The sequence below is a fragment of the Salvelinus namaycush genome, chromosome 11 (assembly GCF_016432855.1).
Source record: "Salvelinus namaycush isolate Seneca chromosome 11, SaNama_1.0, whole genome shotgun sequence".
In the NCBI taxonomy this organism is placed as follows: Eukaryota; Metazoa; Chordata; class Actinopteri; order Salmoniformes; family Salmonidae; genus Salvelinus; species Salvelinus namaycush.
The window spans coordinates 34,228,755-34,253,831 of record NC_052317.1 but is presented as its reverse complement, the minus strand read 5'-3'; the positions used below and the strand labels follow the sequence as shown (position 1 = coordinate 34,253,831).

Genomic DNA, 25,077 nt, shown 5'->3' with positions numbered 1-25,077 from the left:
ACATGGGCATCCAGCTCCAATACTCTCTGTAAGAGACAAATGGATATACAGATATGTAAATATGGTATGTCTGAAGTACTGGAAGTAGTGTTGCATACATACCTCTACAAAGTCATGTCGCATATTCTTGACTCTGTCAGAGTTTCTCTCAAATGGCACCTTGTAAAGTTGTTTCATCGTCACTCGGTGCCGTTGGAGGATGCGTTGTATGGTCGACAGGCTTACAGCATTGATGTTGTTAAATATGGTGTCATTATTCAAGATATGCTCTCTTATCTCTCGAATCCTAATTGCATTGTTGGCCAAAACCATATTTATAATTGCAGTCTCTTGTACATCTGTAAACAAGCGTCCTCGTCCTCCATGATGTCGTTGCCTTTCCACTCTGTACAGAATTCAAACACAGTATGTGTTCAGCATAGGAACTGTAAACAATGTACAAAAATATGTAGTACAGCATGATAACCAACCTCATTCATTCAATGCAGTGCAGTAAATGGATGGCTTAGAGTTACAAATGTTTATGCAATACTATGCAGTCACGTATTTTACAGTACATTACTGTAATGCTAAAATAGTCATTAGATAGTTGCATACCTGTTCTCATTTCTGAAGGTTCGAATTATGGACGCCACTGTAAATCGACTCAAGTTGGAATGGACTCTCAGTCCAGCCTCTCTCATGGTCAAACCGTGGTTGATCACATGATCAACAAGTGTTGCCCTAATCTCATCAGAGATGGCTCTCCTTCCTTCTCTTCTTTGCCTTTGCCCTTGTCCTCTTCTTCCTCTTCCTCTCCCTCCTACTCCTCTTGCTCTCTGTCCATTGTTGGCATCCATTGTTCAAAACAGGTAATCTGACCTTTGACCTATTTATAGGCCTATACTACAGTAAAGCAGTGATTGGTTAGTGATCAGTTAAGCTATTAGTGTTTGCACATGTGAGGAGTGTGTGTGACCTGGTGAATAAGTGTAGCATTTTGATTGGAAAAGGAAAAGTGTTTGGAAAAGGAAAGCAAGTCACTTCCTGTTACATTTTTGTGTTTAGATAGAGAATTGTGTGTAGTGTTTTGAAAAAAGTGTTTTTTGCAATTGACAACTGAGTCAAAGGCTGAGAAATAGCTTATGGTTTTGGATATTTGGTGTGTAGTTTTGCACTTTGAGTGAGAGGTTTCAAAAATCGTGTGACATGAAAAGATTTTGTGTGTAAGCAGTTGGAAAAAACTGTAATGTGAAAAAGACAGGCACAATCTTATTCAAATACTTTAAATACAGTAGTTATAATTATTATAATTATAAAAATGAATATCATTATTATTGTTCTAAATACTAGTAAACCTTTGTGTCCCTGAAAAATAAAAACAGCACCATGATTTGAGAACTGTAAACAAGTGCAATGACAAAAAGGAGTCATTTTCATATCTTCTATTTATTGCATTGAGATGGAAAAACAATCAAGTTTCACAAAATAATATCCCCATCCCATTCCCTTTCCCCCAAATCAAATATACATTTAAGGCCACTTTCAAAACGTAGTTCACTGTCCAGCAGGACATTTAATGACAATGTACACAAACACATTCTATACATGGAGAACAAAAAACAATAGTACTAGACATAATAATAATGACAACATCATTGATAATAATAATAATAATAATAATAATCATTATAATAATCATTAAAACACTGCATGACATTAAAGAATATTAAGGACTGTCGTGGAATTATTCTAATCAGAAGGAGAGACTTTTACATTTCTTCAAAACAAGTAAACTTTATTATTTAATTATTGCAGTAATGGAGCTTGTCAACGAGCCCCACGTAGGTGATTCAATGAGAGCCCAACCAGCAGGACTAAGCCACAGCATTTGATAGAAAAGTCCATCCTTCTGGATGTTCATGACAAATCACAGATGTATAGAATGGGTCACAAGGTTAAGATTCATATGAAAGATACTAATAATTCACAGCAAACAGTATCTGCTGTAAAGACTGTTCTCATTGTGTAGAAACCAGGGTCTGGCCCCCCAACTCCATAGTAGGTGCCAGGCGCACCGGTTTGTGTCAAGAACTGCAACAATGCTGTTTTTTTTAACGCTCAACAGTTTCCTGTGTGTATCAAGAATGGTCCTCCTCCCAAATGACATCCAGACAAATTGGCACAACTGTGGGAAGCATTGGAGTCAACATGGGCCAGCATCCCTGTGGAACGCTTTCGACACCTTGTAGAATCTATTCCCCGACGAATTGAGGCTGTTCTGAGGGCAAAAGGGGGAGGGTGCAACTCAATATTAGGAAGGTGTTCCTAATGTTTGGTAAACTCAGTGTTTATCATAGTTCATGTGATATAACTGAGATACTGTATATGAGGCAACACTTAATAGGTGAATGGCTTTGACAGAATCTAGCATACTCTACTAACATGGAGCAGAACATCACATGACGCTGGTTGTATTCTTTAACACAATAGGTGCTGGAATGGATGGATGGAGGCACTGAACATAATTATGTTCAAATAAAGCTGAAATTTACCAGGACACAAACACTGACGACTGAAAAACAACTGAAAAACGAAATTTAAAAATGCTAAACAAACAGCGATGAGCTGGCGTCAACAACCACAATGAGAGAACAGAAGAGGGGGCAGAAATAGAGGAATAGAGTGGGAGTGAAAGAGCAAAAGGAATCTATTCCATATTTAAGTTGGCCCCGGTAAGGAATATCTAAGCTACAGCTAACAAATATATCTTGCTCTGGCTAACCTTCGCTCACAGTCTACAGATCCCTTTGACTTTAGTTCTCTCATATTTCTCCCTCATCTCCACTCGCATTTCCCTCTGTTTGCTCTTTTCTCTCCTATACAGTCCCTCTCAACTCTTCAACCTCCTCTCGTTCCTTCTCTCTCCCTCTCCTCCCCTCTACACCTTGTCCAGTAGTGAGCGTTGACAGTAGAGTAGACGGCGTGGGGTGCCGTACCTGCGAAAGAACAGCAGTGCCCCCAGAGTGAGGATCACACACCCCAGCAGCATGAGGGGAACCACCACCGCCGCCACCACGCCAGATCCTCCCTCCTCCTCGATGATGATCACCTCCGTCTCGTCTCTATCCTCCTTTCTGTCTTCCCGGTCTTGTCCTCCACCCCCTCTCCCTCCGTCGGTCTTGGGGTCCTCCTCTGGACAGCCCATCCAGTCCTTAAGAGCAGACTTGGGGTATCCAGGCTCAACACGAAGCTTCTGGTTGTTGAACTTCCAATACTTATTGGCTTTGTAGAAGTAGGTGTGTTCTGAGAGACAAATACAGTGTGGAGATAAAGATGAACAAAATAAATCCAGAGTTGGGATAACTTTTTTTTCTCTAGATTAAAACAGAAAAAAGACCCACTACACGCATGCATGCACCCACACGCACGTTCACAAAAACACACAGGATGGTTACCTTGGTCTCTGCTCATGATGCCAGCTTTAATATTGTCTGGGACGCCCTGCCACACACTGAGGGGTTTGGGGTATTCAGGGTCCACAGAGCGTGAGTCCTCATTGTATCGATAGTACCTAACATGGGGAGAGATAGACATGTTTCAGTTCAACGTCAGTGCATCCACATATCTCCAAACCTCTGGTCTGTGCTGACCTCACAGCTACAGGCCTATTATTCTTCCAAAGATGTGGTTACTCAGCTGGTGTGCTCTGGGTTATGAGATGTAAGCTAGGTGAGCCACTGAAAGACAAAACCTGCCGGAGACAGACGTTTTGGTTCTCTTAGCTTGGCCTCTTGAGTTCAGCCGGATAACTGATATTCAGTGAATAGTATCATTGTAGCATTTCTGTGTTTCACATCGCTGGTTTTAGTTCTCCATCTCAAAAGTCAGAGGCACTTATTTGGGAAATTTGCTATCATCTTATGGCCAAATAGAGCAATTCATGACAGAGAAATATGATGTTTTCAATGTTCTTTAGTCTTGTACGCTCCACTCCACTCTGTCATGTAATGTTGACCTAAACAAAGACACAGAGACAATCAGATGCAAAAAGACTGACTTGTGTCCTCTGAAGAAGTATGTCTTGCCGGTGGGGGTGTAGAAGAGAGCAGCGTCTATTTTGTCTTTGGGTAGACCACTTCCAATCTCCTTCAGAGGCTTGGGGTAGCCATCCTCCAGAAGAGACTCCTTGAAAACCCAGTGCCTGTCTCCTACACAGAGTGAGAGAGAGAATCTGAATGAGTGGTTTTCCTCAGTAATGATATCTAATTTATTGGGAATAGTAGGCTACGTAAATATTGTGACAGAGCCTTAACAGAGGTTGTAATGTTAACAGAGTAAAGTCAAATTTACCTTTGAAAAATACAAAATTGCCATCATCCCTTTCATAAGCAGCATTGATGTTTGACGGCAGGCCCCTCCAGAAATGGCCTATTGGCATTGGGTACCCATCCAGAACCGCGTTGTTACGGACTCTCCAGAACCACTTATCCTGAAGGAGAGAGAGAGAGACAGGGTCAATACCTCTACAAACTAAATATACATGTATATACACACAACAACAAAGCTGATTTCAGCTATACATATCTGTAATGAAGTACCTTGAACACAAACATTTCTCCTCGGAGGATGGCGATGGTGTCAAAGTGTCCCTCACAGATGTCAGGACCAAAGCCAGGGTTGTATGGGGTGTGAGTGGGTTTGGGTGGGTGGTGAGGGGAGCGTGGGGTAGGTGGAGGAGGGCGAGGGCCACCACCTGATCTACCCCCTGCAGGGTAGCGGGATATAGAAATAAATGGTCAATGTAATCCTCTACTACTATCATTACATAGGCCCTTTTTTGTGATCTGATAAAAATGAACTCTGGGCCCTAGTTACAGCCTAGATACAGTAGAACCACTAACAGTAATGATAATGAATGATAATACATTTTCTCTTAGCCTTTGCTCACCATAGATTTGCTGTATTCCCCTGAGGTCATCTTCAGGCAGCTGGAAGTTCTCGGTGTCCATCCACTGGTAGAATGGAGCCATGATTGCAGAGGGGTCGTTGGAGTGCTCCAGGCCAAGAGCATGACCCAGCTCATGTACCGACACCAGGAACACATCATTGCCTAAGACCAACAGAACCATGTCAATACCATAACACAGTATCTGAGAAAGAAGGAACCATGTCATCACCATCACATTAAATTGTCCCATGAAATTCAATCTTGTATAACAATAGCTTAAGCATGTATAGCAAAAGCACTATTCAAATGTAACTGACTAGAAACATCTAAAGTATTGACACCCTATTTATATGGTTTTAAATAGCAGGCCTCTCTCTCACCATCAAAACTAAAAACTAAAAAAATCTGTAGATCATTCATTTTCCCCACACAAACACGCCCTGGAGATAAGTTCAAAACACAAACACGTTGGGGCCTGTTGATGGTGTGTTTTATGACCTGCTGTTCACAACTGCCCGGGGAGCATGGTAACTCCCAACAGGTTAAACTGGTTTTCCTGACATCGGGAATCAAACATGAATTTCTCGTCATAACGTTCCTCTTCCAAACACTCAAGGTCACTCACCTGACAGATCACTGTTGCCGACCGTCCAGGGCTCTGCAGAGTCAAAGTGAGTGTCTCCCCCTATGCCGTTACCGGGGAAGTAGGCGTGTGCCAAGAAGCCCCCCTCGCCATCGAAGGGACTGGCATCGCCATGGAAACCCTCACCGAAGAAGAGCATGATGTCTGCCATGTCCACCACCTTGTCCCGTATGTGACTGTAGGGGATCTCCCTGAAGCGTAGAGGGGTCACATTCTCCCACACCTTGAAGGCCTTCCTGATAGCCTCATTGGTCTCATACTCCCCCACCTTAGGGGTGTAGTTCTGTATACTGAGAGAGGGAGAGAGGGGGTGCCGTTAGAGAGAACAGTTTGTGAAAGGAGGAAGATGGAGACAGAGGGGGAATAAGAGAGGAAACGCTGATACACTTTACTGGCATATTAAGTCACTGGGGAATTTCTGAAAATCTGGTTGAGGTGAGGAGAATTTACAGTATGACTTGACATGACTTCACCATATGGGTTGTGGGTGTTCTTTTCATTTTTACCCTACACATGCACTTAGAGTTGGAGGGCTAACCTACCAATAGGTGAGATCGGTCTTGTCCCATTTCAGGCCCTGGATAGCATAGCGCTTCTTTCTCAGGTTGCTCTTCAGCACAGTGCCAAACTTGTCTGGAACTCCACAGCGCGGCCGCTTCATCGCCCTGGCAAACACAATTCAGGGACCGGTCACACAATGCCCAGTAGAATCTCTATCTTGGAAACAGGTTTCACGCCCTGACCAAACCAAAATAGAGACATAAAAAGGATCTCTAAGGTCAGGGCGTGAAACCTGTTTCCAAGATAGAGATTCTACTGGGCATTGTGTGAGTTGGGGTGGGCATTCTATGTTTTGTGTTCTATGTTTTTTATTTCTGTGTGTTTGGCCGGGTGTGGTTCTCAATCAGAGGCAGCTGTCTATCGTTGTCTCTGATTGAGAACCATACTTAGGTAGCCTTTTCCCACCTGTGTTTTGTGGGTAGTTGTTTTCTGTATTGTTAGTTTCCTTACAGAACTGTTCGTTTTCCTCTTTGTTATTTTTTGTTCTAATGTTCTGATTTTAATAAAATATCATGAACACGTCTCACGCTGCGCTTTGGTCCAGTTATTCACAGGAAGAGGATCATTACAACAGGTCATTGATTAATTTAACTTTGAATAAGTGAGTTCACACAGGTAAGACCATGCGTTTTCCTTGCCACACGACCTGACCAGAAAAAAACTCCTACAAATAGGGTAATATGGTACTGAACCTGCAACAGTTTAGCATGAAAGGGACTCACTCTAAAGTGTTATTGTCGATAGAGCCGGTGATGGTCAGGCCGTAGAATCTCTGCATGGCTGTGATGGCCGTGGTGATGGAGTAAGGGGAGCGGGCAGCATGTGTCCGCAGGTCACCTGGCGGCAGGTAGCCATATTGCTGTAACCACACCTGAAACATGGAGGTTGTACTGTTACAACATGTTTTAAATGGGTGAAGAATTAATATACTATGAATAAATCAGAATACTGTATGTATAGTATATGGATGCTCATTCAACATCTGTTGAATGTCTTCAAATAAGACAGAGTGGGCTCTGGTGTTGATATACATTTCACAATGACATAAAGAACGAATAAGCTCTAATTTAGGTTTTCATATGTTTTGGCTTGCAGGAGATGCACAATGTCCACAAACAGGTGCTGGTCATTCCAATGGGTAAGTATAAAAGTATTCAAACATCAACACTACTCTTCAGTGACTGTGTCCAGCCAGCCCAATGGGACTCTGGTCAATTTAACCAAAGCTGATGTACTGAAACCAAACCAGGACAAAATGGCACCTACAAAGACAGCTCAGATTTCACTAAAGCCCTTGTAGGGAAAATTCAAAATCCTGGTAGACAAAAACTGAACGGTGAAACTGAAAACACTCTGTTGGTAAAATATTTCCACATTGTACATTACAAACTTTAGTACTCTGGTGGCTTTTTCATTGTGTTTGTGTGTACATGGCAAACATGGTCTCTATTGGACTACAGCGGTATAGTTTTTGATCGAGACCATGCTCCAAATATGTCATAATTGTTTGAGCAGAGATTTTTATTCCAGTCTGGCCTCTGCAGTATATCCCTACATCCCTATAGGTCTAGGGTGGCCTCGCTTTCCAGGCTTCTCCTTGTAAGATTACAGTGTCTGGCTAAACTAGAGAAGGTGCCGAATGATTATATATCTGACCTTACTTTCCCCTGGAAACGTATTAAACTCTGGTGCCTCCCTCTCTCTATTTGGAGCAGAACCAGTGGCTGGGTCCCAAACCTCTCCCACACAGTTTCAGCTCTACCCTTTCTCTCCCCCCCAAACAGGAGTTGGAGGTAGTGAAAGCTGATACTTCTCTGATATTCTTTACCGAACACATCCTGACTTGAACATTGTCAATAAGCTAGCACACAGCCAGGAAGTGGTTTTCACAACTCTAAATATAATTTGTTTGATTGTATGTTTGACCTTAAACTATTTAGTTCTTCACAAAAGTAGACTAACCTCTTCAGTTGCATTAATGTCAGTCTCTATTGAAACAGCACAGTCAGTCAGTCAATCATTTTACTGGGAATTTCTCTATGATCCCATCCAAACCGCAAAGTCAAAACCTCTCCCCCCTACCCGTCTCTCTGTCCTCTTCTCTCCCCACTCCTCCTTCCCCTCTCCCTCTCTTTTCTAATATGGAAAACCCAAAGGCCTGAGGGTAAATCATTGTGAACAACCACACCCTGTGCACAGTCAGTACATCGTTACTATAGTGTATGTAACTGCCTGGTAGGTTGGTGTCCATATTCCAGGAACATAAAGAACACAACAACACTTTTAATTAACTAGTAATGATGCCATTTCAGCATTATCTCTATCAACAGTAAAATGTCAGCAGTTTCATTATACTAGTGGAGGCTCCTCAGTGGAGGAAGGGGAGGACCATCCTCATCGGTGAATTTCATATAAATAAAAATTGTGAAACATTAAACAAGTTCTCATTTCTAGAACAATACAAAATATATTCACATCACCAAATAATTTATTAAAACACACTGTTTTGCAATGAAGGTCTACAGTAGCCTCAGCAACACTCTGTAGGGTAGCACCATGGTATAGCCGGAGGACAGCTAGCTTCCGTCCTCCTCTGGGTACATCAACTTCAATACAAAACCTAAAAGGCTCATGGTTCTCACCACCTTCCATAGACTTACACAGTAATTATGACAACTTGACAAGCTGAAATTCGGCTTGGCCCCTAAGACCCTCAGAAACTTTTACAGATGCACAATTGAGAGCATCCTGTCGGGTTGTATCACTGCCTGGTATGGCAACTGCACCGCCTGGTACAGCAGCTGCACCGCCCGCAACCGCAGGGCTCTCCAGAGGGTGGTACAGTCTGCCCAACGCATCACCGGGGGCACACTGCCTGCCCTCAAGGACAACTACAGCACCCGATGTCACAGAAAGGCCAAAAAGATCATCAAGGACATCAACCACACGAGCCACGGCCTGTTCGCCCCGCTACCATCCAGAAGGCGAGGTCAGTACAGGTGCATCAAAGCTGGGACCAAAAGACTGAAAAACAGCTTCTATCTCAAGGCCACCAGACTGTTAAATAGCAATCACTAGCCGGCTACCACCCGGCTACTCAACCCTGCACCTTAGAGGCTGCTGCCCTATAAACATAGAGATGGAATCTCTGGACACTTTAATAATGGAACACTAGTCACTTTAATAATGTTTACATACTGCTTTACTAATTTCATATGTATATACTGTATTCTACTGTATGCTAGTCAATGCCACTCCGACATTGCTTGTCCTAATATTTATATATTTCTTTATTCCATTATTTTACTTTTAGATTTGTGTATTATTGTGAATCGTTAGATACTACTGCACTGTTGGAGCTAGGATCACAAGCATTTTGCTACACCCGCAATAACATCTGCTAAATATGTGTATGTGTAACGTTCTTCGTCGGGCGAAAGAGAGGAGGACCAAGATGCAGCGTGGTGAGTATTCATTTTAATAAGAATACTTAAACAACGAACAAAAACAATAAACCGACAAACGAACGAAAACGTAACAGTCTCGTATAGTGAACACAAACACAGGAACAGGAACAGGAACAATCACCCACAACCCTCAAAGACAAAACAGGCTACCTAAATATGGCTCCCAATCAGAGACAACGACTAACACCTGCCTCTGATTGAGAACCATATCAGGCCAAACACATAGAAACTAGACATACAACATAGAATGCCCACTCATATCACACCCTGACCAAACAAAACATACAAACATACAACGCAAACTATGGTCAGGGCGTGACAGTATGTGTGTCACGTTCGTTGTAGTGAGGAGACCAAAGCGCGCGTGATGTGAATACATATTTTAATACAAGATGACTGAACACGAAGAACACTAACAAACAATACAAAATAACAAAACGAACGTGACCGCTATAAACACGGAGTGCAGACATGCAACATCAACATAGACAATAACCCACAAACCAAACTGGAAAATAGCAACCTAAATAGGATCCCCAATCAGAGACAACGATAAACAGCTGCCTCTGATTGGGAACCAATCCAGGCCACCATAGACCTACATATGTCTAGACTAAACACACATACCTAGACATACAAAACCCCCTAGACAAGACAAAAACACACATACCACCCTCGTCACACCCTGACCTAACCAAAATAATACAGAAAACAAAGAATACTAAGGTCAGGGCGTGACAGTACCCCCCCCCCCCCCCCCCCCCCCAAAGGTGCGGACTCCGGCCGCAATAACCTGATTCTAAAGGGGAGGGTCCGGGTGGGCCTTCTTCACGGCGGCGGCTCGGGTGCGGGACGTGGACCCCGCTCCACCTCAGTCTTGGTCCACTTTGGTGGCGCCTTTGGGCACCACTGGACTGAGGGGCGCCTCTGGCAGCTCCGGACAGGAGGGCGACTCTGGCAGCTCCGGACAGGAGGGCGACTCTGGCAGCTCCGGACAGGCGAGACGCACTGTAGGCCTGGTGCGTGGTGCCGGAACTGGTGGTACCGGGCTGGGGACACGCACCTCGGGGCGAGTGCGGGGAGGAGGAACAGGGCATACTGGACCCTGGAGGCGCACTGTAGGCCTGGTGCGTGGTGCCGGAACTGGTGGTACCGGGCTGAGTACACGCACCTCGGGGCGAGTGTGGGGAGGAGGAACAGGGCATACTGGACCCTGGAGGCGCACTGTAGGTCTAGAGCTGTGTAGAGTGTAGAGCTGACACAACCCGTCCTGGCTGGATGGCACAGGACGCACTGGGCTGTGCAGACTCACCGGAGACACAGTACGTAAAACCGGCGCAGGTTATCCTGGTCCAAGGAGGTACACTGGAGACCAGGATCGCTGAGCCGGCACCCTCCTTGCTGGTTGGATGCCCATTCTAGCCCGGCCAATGCGAGGAGCTGGGATAGAGCGCAACGGGCTAGAATGGCGCACTGGAGACACCGTGCGCTCCACCGCATAACACGGTGCCTGAACAGTAACACACTCCCCACGGTAAGCACGAGGAGTTGGCTCAGGTCTCCTACCTGACTTAGCCAATCTCCTCGTGTGCCCCCCCAAAAAAATCATGGGGCTGCCTTTCGGGCTTCCGTGCTAGCCGTGTACCTTCATACACGCTGTTCCTCTATTCTCCTGTATTTCTCCTCGTAGTATCGCCGCCACCATAGACCTACATATGTCTAGACTAAACACACACACCTAGACATACAAAACCCCCTAGACAAGACAAAAACACACATACCACCCTCGTCACACCCTGACCTAACCAAAATAATACAGAAAACAAAGAATACTAAGGTCAGGGCGTGACAATGTGACCAATAACATCTGCTAAATATGTGTATGTGACCAATAACATCTGCTAAATATGTGTATGTGACCAATAACATCTGCTAAATATGTGTATGTGACCAATAACATCTGCTAAATATGTGTATGTGACCAAAAACATCTGCTAAATATGTGTATGTGACCAATAACATCTGCTAAATATGTGTATGTGACCAATAACATCTGCTAAATATGTGTATGTGACCAATAAAATTTGATTTGAACATCCGGAGGACGTCCTCCAACCTATCAGAGTTCTTGCAGCATGAACTGACATGTTGTCCACCCAATCAAAGGATCAGAGAATTAATCTACTGATAGCATAAGCTACAGCAAGCTAGCACTGCAGTGCATAAAATATGGACAGTAGTTGACTTAAAGAGAGAGAAAGACAACAGTTGAACAGTTTTGAACAAATGTATTTATTTAAAAATGAAGGAGAAGCAAGAGCAAGAGAGAGCTAACTATATTTCAAAGTATATTTTTTTTACCAGAGAGAGAGAGCTATATTTGGTTGTATTTTTTTCAACATTCACTTAGCTAGCAAATGCAGCTAGCTAGTTTAGCCTACTCAAACACCCGGCTCAAACAGAGAGGGATGCTATGTTAGTTAATAACTGACTATGACTATCCAAAACTAGAACTTTTCCAAGTCAAGGTAAGCTTTTGGCTTTATTAATTGATTACGACAGTGGCCCGCTGGTGTAACAGCTAAACTGCATTGACTGAACTGCATGATTGTAGCGGGTTTAATAACGCGTTAGTTCTAGTAGTTCTAGACTATGACGCTCTAGACTATGACGTGACAATGCTGTAGGATGTGTGTAGCGGTCAGCGGTCATGATATGAAGGTTTGGCTTGGAAAGGTTTTCTCGCCTGGTCACAGACAGCTGATGTGTTCTGCGCTGAAGTCCACAAGCAAAGGGGAGAGGAGGAGCGCGCATAGATAGTTGCGAGAAGGAATTATATATACAACGAGCAAAGTGATCATGCGGGTGTATTCATTCCGCCAATTCTGTTGAAAAACGTTTTTCTTAAACGGAAGCAAACAGAACAAAACAGGGATAAACATACCAGAATTTCTAATTTGCAACTGTTGGACTAATGATTACACCCTAGATCAGCAAGATGCAGGCAATAGTGTGCAAGGTGGTATTGAATGTGTCACTATCTGTCATATTGATTACTCAAAATTCTCTAGACGCGTGGGCGTGCTTTGAATCGAGGGGACTAATCTCTCTCGGGGAGACCCTGCTCTCTGTGTTAAGACTTAATATGTGAAAGAGGTCTTTCATCATGAAAAAGAGGGGATGGTGAAGCGTGTAATTAATGGATTATGATAATAGAAATATAATGGGGGTGTGAGGACATGCCTTAGAGGAATAGATTGTTTCAGGACAAGATTCAATTCTATGCTTGTTATAAGGCCACAGCTGCTCTTTCTGAGGCCACTATACCTTTCATTCTAGTCTTCTACCTAGGTCTTTCATAGTGTGTGTTGTTGTTAGACTGTATTTAAAATGGATGTATGAGCGAGAGCTATTGATCAACACTGAATACTTGTTTCAACCATAAGCCTAGTGAGTCCCACTCATCCCATCCATGGTCCCATTGGTGGGTCCACAAAGAACAGTCTTTAAGTGTTCTTCAATAAGGGTATGCTACTCCTAATTCGTTTTGATCACTGAAGCCTAGAGTGAGTGGGCAGTGGGCAGTTATAGTGGACCCTTTATTTGCTTTACTTAGTTGAGTGAGTCAGACCTAGTATATAGACATTTTACATGAACAAAGTAACAAATGAATAGGCCTAGGCTTTTTAGAGGTAAGGATATGACTTCCCTGACCTTAAAAAGATTTACATGAAATTTGGCTCGGTTCTCCAGATTACTGATCCACTTAGTGTGTCACAATGACTACCAACAAACACAACAACAGAGCATGAGAAAGAAGCCTCATAGCTCATAGCTAGATACACAATGATCTGGCCCATACAAGACACTTGGCTTAGGAGCCTCAGCACACAGTATTACAAATCACAACACACACATACACATACACTACATGGCCAAAATATGTGGACACCCCTTCAAATTAGTGGATTCGGCTATTTCAGCCACACCCATTGCTGACAGGTGTATAATATCGAGCACACAGCCATGCAATCTCCATAGACAAACATTGGCAGTAGAATGGCCTTACTGAAGAGCTCAGTGAATTTTTATGTGGCACCGTCATAGGATGGCACCGTCATAGGATGCCACCTTTCCAACAAGTCAGTTTGTCAAATTTCTGCTCTGCTAGAGCAGCCCCAGTCAACTGTAAGTGCTGTTATTGTGAAGTGCAAACATCTAGGAGCAACAACGGCTCAGCTGCGAAGTGGTAGGCCACACAAGCTCACAGAACGGGACTGCCGAGTGCTGAAGTGCGTAGCGCGTAAAAAATAATCTGTCCTCGGTTACAACACTCACTACCGATTTCCAAACTGCCTCTGGAAGCAACGTTAGCACAAGAACTGTTTGTCGGGAGCTTCATGAAATGTGTTTCCATGATCGAGCAGCCGCACACAAGCCTAAGATCACCATGCGCAATGCCAAGCGTCGGCTGAAGTGGTATAAAGCTCGCCACATTGGACTCTGGAGCAGTGGAAACGCGATCTCTGGAGTGATGAATCACGCTTCACCATCTGGCAATCTGACAGACGAATCTGGGTTTGGCGGATGCCAGGAGAACGCTACCTGCCCCAACTGTAAAGTTTGGTGGATGAGGAATAATGGTCTGGGGGTGTTTTTCATGGTTCGAGCTAGACCACTTAGTTCAAGTGAAGGGAGATCTTAACGATACAGCACACAATGACATTCTAGCACAGACCGGAACCCCATCGAACACCTTTGGGATGAATTGGAACGCCGACTGCAAGCCAGACCAACTCCATATTAATGCCCATGATTTTGTAATGAGATGTTCAACGAGCAGGTGTCCGCATACTTTTGGTCAGGTAGTGTATATCATAAGAGTCAATAAACATAAATGTGTCTGGGTGGTGTTACAACATTATCATCATAAATCTTCTGTGTGGATGTTACTGATAAACCTCCCTGACCTCTGACTCGTCTCTACATGCACATAGTGTGTATTGGATTCCAGCTGTCTATGCAAACAGTCCTCTAGCCAGCATCAACAACACTGAGCAAAAAAAGCAGCTCAGTTGATAGAGCATGGCACTTGTAACGTCAGTGGTAGTGGTTTCAATTCCCACCACCCCCAATATGTAAAATGACTAAGTTGCTTACGATAAAAGTGTCTGCTAAATGGCATATATTGTCATTATATATACAGTTGAAGTCGGAAGTTTACATACGCTTAGGTTGGAGTCATTAAAACTCGTTTTTCAACCACTCCACAAATTTATTGTAAACAAACTATAGTTTTGGCAAGTCAGTTAGGACATCTACTTTGTGCATGACACAAGTAATTTTTTCCAACAATTGTTTACAGACAGATTATTTCACTTATAATTCACTGTATCACAATTCCAGTGGGTCATAAGTAGAGGTCGACCGATTCATCGGAATGGCCGATTGGCCAAGGGAAGATTTCAAGTTTTCATAACAATCGGAAATCGTTAATTTTGGACACCGATTTTGCAGATTCTTTTATTTTTTTATTTTTTATTTTTTTACACCTTTATTTAACTAGGCAAGACAGTTAAGAACACATTCTTATTTTCAATGACGGCCTAGGAACGGTGGGTTGTCACGACCGTCATAATAAGCGGACCAAGGCGCAGCGTGAGAGACATACATCTTCCTTTTATTAGATGAAGACGTAACACGAAACACTCTTACAAAAAACTAACAAAACAATAAACGACCGTGAAGCTATAAACGAAAGTGCACACACAAGCTACTAACGTTCAACATAGACAATTACCCACAAACACCTAAAGCCTATGGCTGCCTTAAATATGGCTCCCAATCAGAGACAACAATAAACAGCTGTCTCTGATTGAGAACCAAATCAGGCAACCATAGACTTTCCTAAACACCTACACTGAACACAACCCCATACATACTACAAAACCCCCTAAACAATACACACACCCTAAACTAGACAAAACACACAAACATCCCCCATGTCACACCCTGACCTAACTAAACTAATCAAGAAAATATATATAACAAAGGCCAGGGTGTGACATGGGTTAACTGCCTTGTTCAGGGGCAGAACGACAGATTTTTACCTTGTCAGCTCAGGGATTCAATCTTGCAACCTTACGGTTAACTAGTCCAACGCTCTAACCACCTGCCTCACGAGGAGCGAATGCAGTAAGAAGCCAAGGTAAGTTGCTAGCTAGCATTAAACTTATCTTATAAAAAACAATCAATCAATCATAATCACTAGTTATACTACACATGGTTGATGATATTACTAGTTTATCTAGCGTGTCCTGCGTTGCATATAATCGATGCAGTGCGCATTCGCGAAAAAGGACTGTTGTTGCTCCAACGTGTACCTAACCATAAACATCAATGCCTTTCTTAAAATCAATACACAGAAGTATATATTTTTAAACCTGCATATTTAGCTAAAAGAAATCCAGGTTAGCATGCAATATTAACCAGGTAAAATTGTGTCACTTCTCTTGCGTTCATTGCATGCAGAGTTGGGGTATATGCAGCAGTTTGGGCCGCCTGGCTCATTGCGAACTAATTTTCCTGAATTTTACGTAATTATGACATAACATTGAAGGTTGTGCAATGTAACAGGAATATTTAGACTTATGGATGCCACCCGTTAGATAAAATACGGAACGGTTCCGTATTTCACTGAAAGAATAAACGCTTTGTTTTCGTTTTGTTTTCGAGATGATAGTTTCTGGATTCTACCATATTAATGACCTAAGGCTCGTATTTCTGTGTGTTATTATGCTATAATTAAGTCTATGATTTGATAGAGCAGTCTGACTGAGCGATGGTAGGCACCAGCAGGCTCGTAAGCATTCATTCAAACAGCACTTTTGTGCGTTTTGCCAGCAGCTCTTCTCATGTTCTGAGCAAGGAATTTAAACGTTAGCTTTCTTACATGGCACATATTGCACTTTTACTTTCTTCTCCAACACTTTGTTTTTGCATTATTTAAACCAAATTGAACATGTTTCATTATTTATTTGAGGCTAAATTGATTTTATTGATGTATTATATTAAGTTAAAATATGTGTTCATTCAGTATTGTTGTAATTGTCATTATTACAAATAAAAAAGGTATCGGCTTTTTTGGGTCCTCCAATAATCGGTATCGGTATCGGCGTTGAAAAATCATAATCGGTCGACCTCTAGTCAGAAGTTTACATACACTAAGTTGACTGTGCCTTTAAACAGCTTGGAAAATTCAGAAAATGATGTCATGGCTTAGAAGCTTCTGATAGGCTAATTGACATAATTTGAGTCAATTGGAGGTGACCCTGTGGATGTATTTCAAGGCCTAACTTCAAACTCAGTGCCTCCTTGCTTGACATCATGGGAAAATCCAAAGAAATCAGCCAAGACCTCAGAAAAAAAATTGTAGACCTCCACAAGTCTGGTTCATCCTTGGGAGCAATTTCTAAACACCTGAAGGTACCACGCTCATCTGTACAAACAATAGCACGCAAGTATAAACATCATGGGACCATGCAGCCATCATACTGCTCAGGAAGGAGACACGTTGTGTCTCCTAGAGATGAACTTACTTTGGTGCGAAAAGTGCAAATCAATCCCAGAACAATAGCAAAGGACCTTGTGAAGATGCTGGAGGAAACAGGTACAAAAGTATCTATATCCACAGTAAAACCAGTCCTATATCGACATAACCTGAAAGGCTGCTCAGCAAGGAAGAAGCCACTGCTCTAAAACCGCCATAAAAAAAGCCAGACTACGGTTTGCAACTGCACATGGGAACAAAGATCGTACTTTTTGTAGAAATGTCCTCTGGTCTGATGAAACAAAAATAGAACTGTTTGGCCATAATGACCATCGTATGTTTGGAGGAAAAAGGGGGAGGCTTGCAAGCCGAAGAACACCATCCCAACCGTGAAGCACGGGGGTGGCCGGAACATGTTGTGGGGGTGCTTTGCTGAAGGAGGGACTGGTGCACTTCACAAAATAGATGGCATCATGAGTATGGAAAATTATGTGGATATATTGAAGCAACATCTCAAGACATCAGTCAGGAAGTTAATGCTTGGTTGCAAATGTGTCTTCCAAATGGACAATGACCCCAAGCATACTTCCAAAGTTGTGGCAAAATGGCTTAAGGACAACAAAGTCAAGGTATTGGAGTGGCCATCACAAAGCCCTGACCCCAATCCTATAGAACATTTGTGGGCAGAACTGAAAAAGCGTGTGCGAGCAAGGAGGCCTACAAACCTGATTCAGTTACACCAGCTCTGTCAGGAGGAATGGGCCAAAATTCATCCAACTTATTGTGGGAAGCTTGTGGAAGGCTACCTGAAACGTTTGACCCAAGGTAACCATTTAAAGGCAATGCTACCAAATACTAATTGAGTGTATGTAAACTTCTGACCCACTGGGAATGTGATGAAAGAAAGAAAAGCTGAAATAAATCATTCTCTATACAATTATTCTGACATTTCACATTCTTCAAATAAAGTGGTGATCCTAACTGACCTAAGACAGGAATTTTTACGAGGATTAAATGTCAGGAACTGTGACAAACTGAGTTTAAATGTATTTGGCTAAGTTGTATGTAAACTTCCGACTTCAACTGTATAATAAGTAACATTTTTATAACGTCCCACTGACGCCAAAGTCATTTAAGCATTAGCCAATTTGTCTGCATATCTTAATAACAGATAATCCTCTTCTCAAAAGCAAAAACAAGAAGGTCAGTCTTATATACTTAATTACGTTATCATTATGATAAGGTTATAACTAAGACCCTGAGTATTTCTTGGTCAGGTTGTGTGGTCAGGAAACTGGGATGTAGACTCGTTGCCATGTTAGCACCCAGCAGTGCTGCTTGCGGATGTCTACTAAGTGTATGTGGCCTATGAGTAACATCCTGTCACACTGTGTATTGCCTAATTACATCATTCATAAACCTAAACCATTTTGTTCCCAAATTGCATCATCACAATGACTTATTTTCGGTTCCTGTGGGTAGTACCCCCTTCCCTCTTTTTCTCTCTCTCCTTCCTTTGACATTCCGTCATCTCCCACTCATTCACATTTCCTTCAGACTGGTTCCCTCTTTGTACTGACTAACACTCCTCCCTTTCTCCCCCCTCCGTCCCCCATCTCTGTGTCAGTCACTGTATGTGTTGTCATGGTCAGGCTGCAGTGAGACTAATTCAAGCAAAGAGGAAATCCCATGCCCACTTCCTATCTCTCCCTGAGGCCACAGGATATGACACACCTGCCTACCTTCCATGACTGGTACTATGGTCTTCACACAGCTGCTTTGAGCCCAGTCTAACGGACTATTAAACAGAACTGCTGATCTTGATTTACCGTTCATTTAGGGTATTATCACTCTCTCAATACCTAATGTGTAAGCTAGTGAGTGTTCTGGTGCAATATGATGGCCAAGCATTACTCCTGTAAGAGTCTGTTTGAGGGACTCATTTTTACCAGTAGTATTATGTGGTTTATTGGTGATTTACCCCAAAGCATTTAAAGGAGAAGCAGCAAAAAGCAGTCTGTCTGAATGACAAACAAACAAACACTATCAGTGCTTCAGTTCCCTCTGAGAGACCTAGTAGCCTGCTTTCTGCTAAATTGACAGTCTAATCTAGGTCAATGTAGTTCAATTATTCTTTACATTTGCACAGCTGGAAATACAATCCAGGCACCTACATTACGCTAAGATTACAGTTAATGTGCCAGCAGTCAGATTAAAAACATCAAAAGGGCAGTGATGAAGTCAGAGCTTCCTGGGACATGATCTAGCTGACTGCATTGTTCTAAATGGCAGATGTCTGTCAGTAGAGGGTGGAGTGCGTAAGGGTTTAACATCATGGTAACTTCCTGTAGTCGAAACAGGCGAGTCCTCCTCCACTGCTGAACACCAGACTATCATATCCTCAGAGGCAGCCTTCTCTCTGTAAAACTCCCCTCCCCCAGTTCAACCCTAACTCAGGACAGATGTCAACAATTATCTCTGCATCTCTTTGAACTTGGATTCTATACTGCAATTATACCGCAACTCTAAATCCCCTCTCCTTTCAGAAAGTGCCTCTGTACCTGACCGCAATACAGAGACCATGGTATTTCTCCCATTTGCCGCCGCCTTGTCTTTTTCTTTTCTCATCTCATCTTATTTTGCAGCCTCAGCATTTCTAAGTGTTGTCATGCAAGCCATCACCATTGTGGCCTGCTTCCTTTGGCTGGGGTCAGATCAATTCCACATCCACCCAGTTTTATTGTAATCTTGGATATCCTCAACCGCACTCAAAGATTGCGGAAGTAAGCCGTCTTTTAATATATATATATATATATTTTTTTATTATTATTAAGCTTTTAAAATTGTACAATCATGAAAGGGATGCTATTATATTCCGATGTATCTCCTTGCCTACCATACTTATACATAGGTGGCTGGAGTTTGTGGGACAAGAGGTGTAACAATAAACATGTCAGACAAGATATTTCCAAAGAATTCTTCCCAGAACAGTTAAAACGGAATTATATTTGTCAAATGTTTGATGTATCTGAAACCAAGTAAATAAGAACACAATATTTGTCTTTACCTACACGACCCAAGCCTAAAGAGAACCATTTTAATATTCTAAATGATATTTATCTGTACATTTTTAAGATCGAAATTCATGACTGTACATTTTGTGTAAATGACATTGGAAGTAAGCCGTCCCGCTAGGTTATGAATATGTGAAATACAACTTCGATCGGAAGTGACTTTTTCGTAACAGGTGAGGAGAATTTAGGCAGCAGGTTAGGATAATTAGATTAAGTTTAGGAAAAGGGTTACGGTTAGCTAAAATGCTCTCCTAACCTACTACGAAAAGTAACTTCCGGTCGTAGCTGCACTCCATCTAGTCACAAGCGTAGTTTTACCTACAGTCTGGCATCCCAGACTTGGGAAATTATTTCCACTTTTTTAACAGTAGGGACTAATGCTTTATAACAGATTAAATCATCATAATGCAAATTGTTTAAATAATGCATATTTGTTGCATATATTTAATAATAATAATATATGCCATTTGGCAGAACTTTTGTCCAAAGTGACAGTCATACATGCATGCATACATTTTCAATAAGGCAACATCTCCCGTTGTTATTTGTTCTTTGACCACTCACCTCGTGTTTTACATCTTGTGGTGCCGCTCCGTGTGCGCTCGGGTCCCATGCCAACACGAGAAACAGCAGTTGGGCAAACGCCTCTATCCAGAGTGCCATTCCACGACACTCGTCCAAAAAGGCCCTGTTTTCCCCTCTATGACTTTTGCCTGATTCTTCAAGTAGCTATTTGTCAACAAATTTCAAGAGCCTACTAGAGTACACATATAGGAAAAATGCTTCCAAATGCAAAATAACGTGTCAAAATATTATTATCACTTGCATCCTATGTCGAAAATATACATATTCAACGTAGCTTGCTTCTAAAGAAAAAACAGATGTATTTATAAACTGAGGATTAACTTGATTAAAGAAAGAGGTGCAACCTCCTGACGTTTTAACGCTCAATTTCCACTCTAACTATAATCGACCTACTTGTTTCTCTTTGTCCGCAGTCCTGAAGGTTTTATCTAGTTCTTTGCATCATCCCCAAACTTTTCCTTGTGATATGTTGAGTCCTCTCTCACACAGCTGCAGATGTGGTAGTTTGAGAGTCCCTCTCGAGGCCTTTGCTGGAAACTACTAAAACCTCCCACTTCAACATGGGGCTTTCCCTTCTGCCTTGGCATGAAGGGGTATGGTTAATTTAGCTGGTGACCTTCGCAGAGATGTTGGACAAATGGTGCCCAATCAGCCTCTGTAGGCCAGTGGCTGTCGGTAACGTTTTTGATAAGGGAGGATGATTTTTTTAATGAACATGGCTTATTTTTATTACAGCATATTGGATGACTGTCATTCATATTCCATTCACCCAGCTCAATGTAACATCGATAGGTTTAGGCTACTACATGATACTCAAATTTTCCCTACACCCATCATGGGGTTGCTACAACCTAGCCTATGAATGAAAGTATACAACGTAGGTGCACAGGTCCAGAAGACAATTAGGGGACAGACAGTGACACATTCAATACCGCCTTGCAATCTCTTGCCTTCATCTAGCTCATCAAGGGTGTAATCATTAGTCCAACAGTTGCAAACAAGAGTTTCTATTGGACAAATTCAGGTATGTTTATCCCTGTTTCGTTCCGTTTTCTTTTGTTTAAGAAATGTTTTTCAACAGAATCGTCAGAATGAATACACCCCGGATCAAACACAAACACAGTTCACTTTCATGGCAGCCACATACAAACAGCATGATCATTTTGCTTATTGTATAAACCATGGGCGCCACTTTGGTTTTGGAAGTGTGGGGGGCATAACCTGTCGGGGGGTCTGTGTGTCCTCCCCCAGAATTTCTTTGGGCATCTAAAGCTAATTTCCTGCATTTTTCATACAATCCAATATGCTGTCTTTATTTAGAACAAAAAGTCAGCAGACATTATAGTTAAGAGATCATTATTAAATATGTTTAAGTGATTAATGAGACTGAACCAGATCGAAGGTAATTCAATAATAAATATTGTGTTCCACCTTTAACCAATAGCCTAACAAATGAACAACTCTTGAAAAAATACAGACTTTTGATTGTCTTTATTAAGACATCCTCTGTATCAAATTTCAGCCAGACCGACGAGCCAGCCCGAGCCGCCTGCACGCCCGACCCCCACCAGTCTAGTCAGTAACTCACCTCTCTCCCAACACAATTTCCTTCCCAGTTCACACCTTAAAATGTTTTCATTCCCAACGGTAAGGTTTGGAGAAAAAAAATAAACAAAATAAACACATACACCTCAAATATACACTGCTCAAAAAAATAAAGGGAACACTTAAACAACACAATGTAACTCCAAGTCAATCACACTTCTATGAAATCAAACTGTCCACTTAGGAAGCAACACTGATTGACAATAAATTTCACATGCTGTTGTGCAAATGGAATAGACAAAAGGTGGAAATTATAGGCAATTAGCAAGACACCCCCAAAAAAGGAGTGATTCTGCAGGTGGTGACCACAGACCACTTCTCAGTTCCTATGCTTCCTGGCTGATGTTTTGGTCACTTTTGAATGCTGGCGGTGCTCTCACTCTAGTGGTAGCATGAGACGGAGTCTACAACCCACACAAGTGGCTCAGGTAGTGCAGCTCATCCAGGATGGCACATCAATGCGAGCTGTGGCAAAAAGGTTTGCTGTGTCTGTCAGCGTAGTGTCCAGAGCATGGAGGCGCTACCAGGAGACAGGCCAGTACATCAGGAGACGTGGATGAGGCCGTAGGAGGGCAACAACCCAGCAGCAGGACCGCTACCTCCGCCTTTGTGCAAGGAGGTGCACTGCCAGAGCCCTGCAAAATGACCTCCAGCAGGCCACAAATGTGCATGTGTCAGCATATGGTCTCACAAGGGGTCTGAGGATCTCATCTCGGTACCTAATGGCAGTCAGGCTACCTCTGGCGAGCACATGGAGGGCTGTGCGGCCCCCCAAAGAAATGCCACCCCACACCATGACTGACCCACCGCCAAACCGGTCATGCTGGAGGATGTTGCAGGCAGCAGAACGTTCTCCACGGCGTCTCCAGACTCTGTCACGTCTGTCACATGTGCTCATGTGCTCAGTGTGAACCTGCTTTCATCTGTGAAGAGCACAGGGCGCCAGTGGCGAATTTGCCAATCTTGGTGTTCTCTGGCAAATGCCAAACGTCCTGCACGGTGCTGGGCTGTAAGCACAACCCCCACCTGTGGACGTCGGGCCCTCATACCACCCTCATGGAGTCTGTTTCTGACCGTTTGAGCAGACACATGCACATTTGTGGCCTGCTGGAGGTCATTTTGCAGGGCTCTGGCAGTGCACCTCCTTGCACAAAGGCGGAGGTAGCGGTCCTGCTGCTGGGTTGTTGCCCTCCTACGGCCTCCTCCACGTCTCCTGATGTACTGGCCTGTCTCCTGGTAGCGCCTCCATGCTCTGGACACTACGCTGACAGACACAGCAAACCTTTTTGCCACAGCTCGCATTGATGTGCCATCCTGGATGAACTGCACTACCTGAGCCACTTGTGTGGGTTGTAGACTCCGTCTCATGCTACCACTAGAGTGAGAGCACCGCCAGCATTCAAAAGTGACCAAAACATCAGCCAGGAAGCATAGGAACTGAGAAGTGGTCTGTGGTCACCACCTGCAGAATCACTCCTTTTTTGGGGGTGTCTTGCTAATTGCCTATAATTTCCACCTCTTGTCTATTCCATTTGCACAACAGCATGTGAAATTTATTGTCAATCAGTGTTGCTTCCTAAGTGGACAGTTTGATTTCACAGAAGTGTGATTGACTTGGAGTTACATTGTGTTGTTTAAGTGTTCCCTTTATTTTTTTGAGCAGTGTACATTAACACACAGAAACAGCAAATCCTCAATATAATTAATCTCAAATGACTAGTTGTACTGTAGAGATCTTTTTACTTGCACACAATATAGCTGGGTCGCCCCGTCCTGTCCCTAGGGGTCCAACACCCTGCAGCGCCCCAACCCAACACACCCCACTCAGCTTTAAGATCTTAGTGAAACATACATTTTTTGTTTTGCGTGTGTTAGGCCTAGGCCAGAGTGCCAACCCACAGGATGGCAGACCCCTAGGGCCAGCACTGAGCAGCCCAGCTGCTAGGGATTGCCTAAGTAGGTATCTCCCCTGACGTGGGCATGTTTTTAATACAGACTCCTTTAGTCGTACTGTTCCATATAAGGCATCCAGACCTTATGAAAGTTACCCAGTATACCCTTAATCTTGTAATAAATAAAATCTAGTGATACATAACATGACATTGTGGGAGTATAACCAACCTTCCAATTAATGGCAATGCATTTCTTAGCTGCTATAAATGCTTGGTTACACAGTTTCTTCCGATAACAGTCTCCAGTATCAACATTTCCAAGCAAAGAAAAACAGGGAGAAAGTTGAATCTGTAGACATGCTGAGATAAAACAACATACTCTTTGCCAGAATTCAGCCAGCCTTCACAAGACCATAACATGCAAATATGTCCCCTTTCGTGTTTTACACCTCAGCAGAGGAAGTACATTTCTGAGTGCATGTTATTCAGCTTCACTGGCATATAGTATGTTCTATGGATGGTCTTAAACTGCAGTAGTTTATGTCTGAGATGATATGAACATGACTGGGCATTCAAACAAATCTGTATCTATTCATCATCAATAGCTTCTGCCAGGTCTTCCTCACATTTTTGTTTTACATGTTTTGTCTCATCGGTAAAAGCCTCTATCAACCCTTGATACAGTTTGGGAATGAACTTTGGAGGTATGTCAGACCGCTTTAAAATAGCATTTGGCTCGTCCAGTGTTTGCTGCACAGAGAGAATAAAGTG

General features: G+C 42.9%; 1 protein-coding gene across 1 annotated transcript; it reads right to left on the bottom strand.

Moving 5' to 3' along the window:
* Positions 1-2,266: 2,266 nt before the first annotated feature.
* On the bottom strand, positions 2,267-21,030 carry LOC120055633 (matrix metalloproteinase-14-like). Its single transcript, XM_039003522.1, has 10 exons — positions 20,789-21,030; positions 6,857-7,005; positions 6,116-6,238; positions 5,556-5,863; positions 4,931-5,092; positions 4,581-4,747; positions 4,333-4,471; positions 4,040-4,190; positions 3,438-3,553; positions 2,267-3,285 (listed from the first exon to the last, which is right to left on the bottom strand). The coding sequence occupies exons 1-10, from the start codon at positions 20,885-20,887 to the stop codon at positions 2,921-2,923; spliced, it is 1,779 nt and encodes a 592-aa protein (XP_038859450.1). The 5' UTR covers positions 20,888-21,030; the 3' UTR covers positions 2,267-2,920.
* Positions 21,031-25,077: the final 4,047 nt, after the last annotated feature.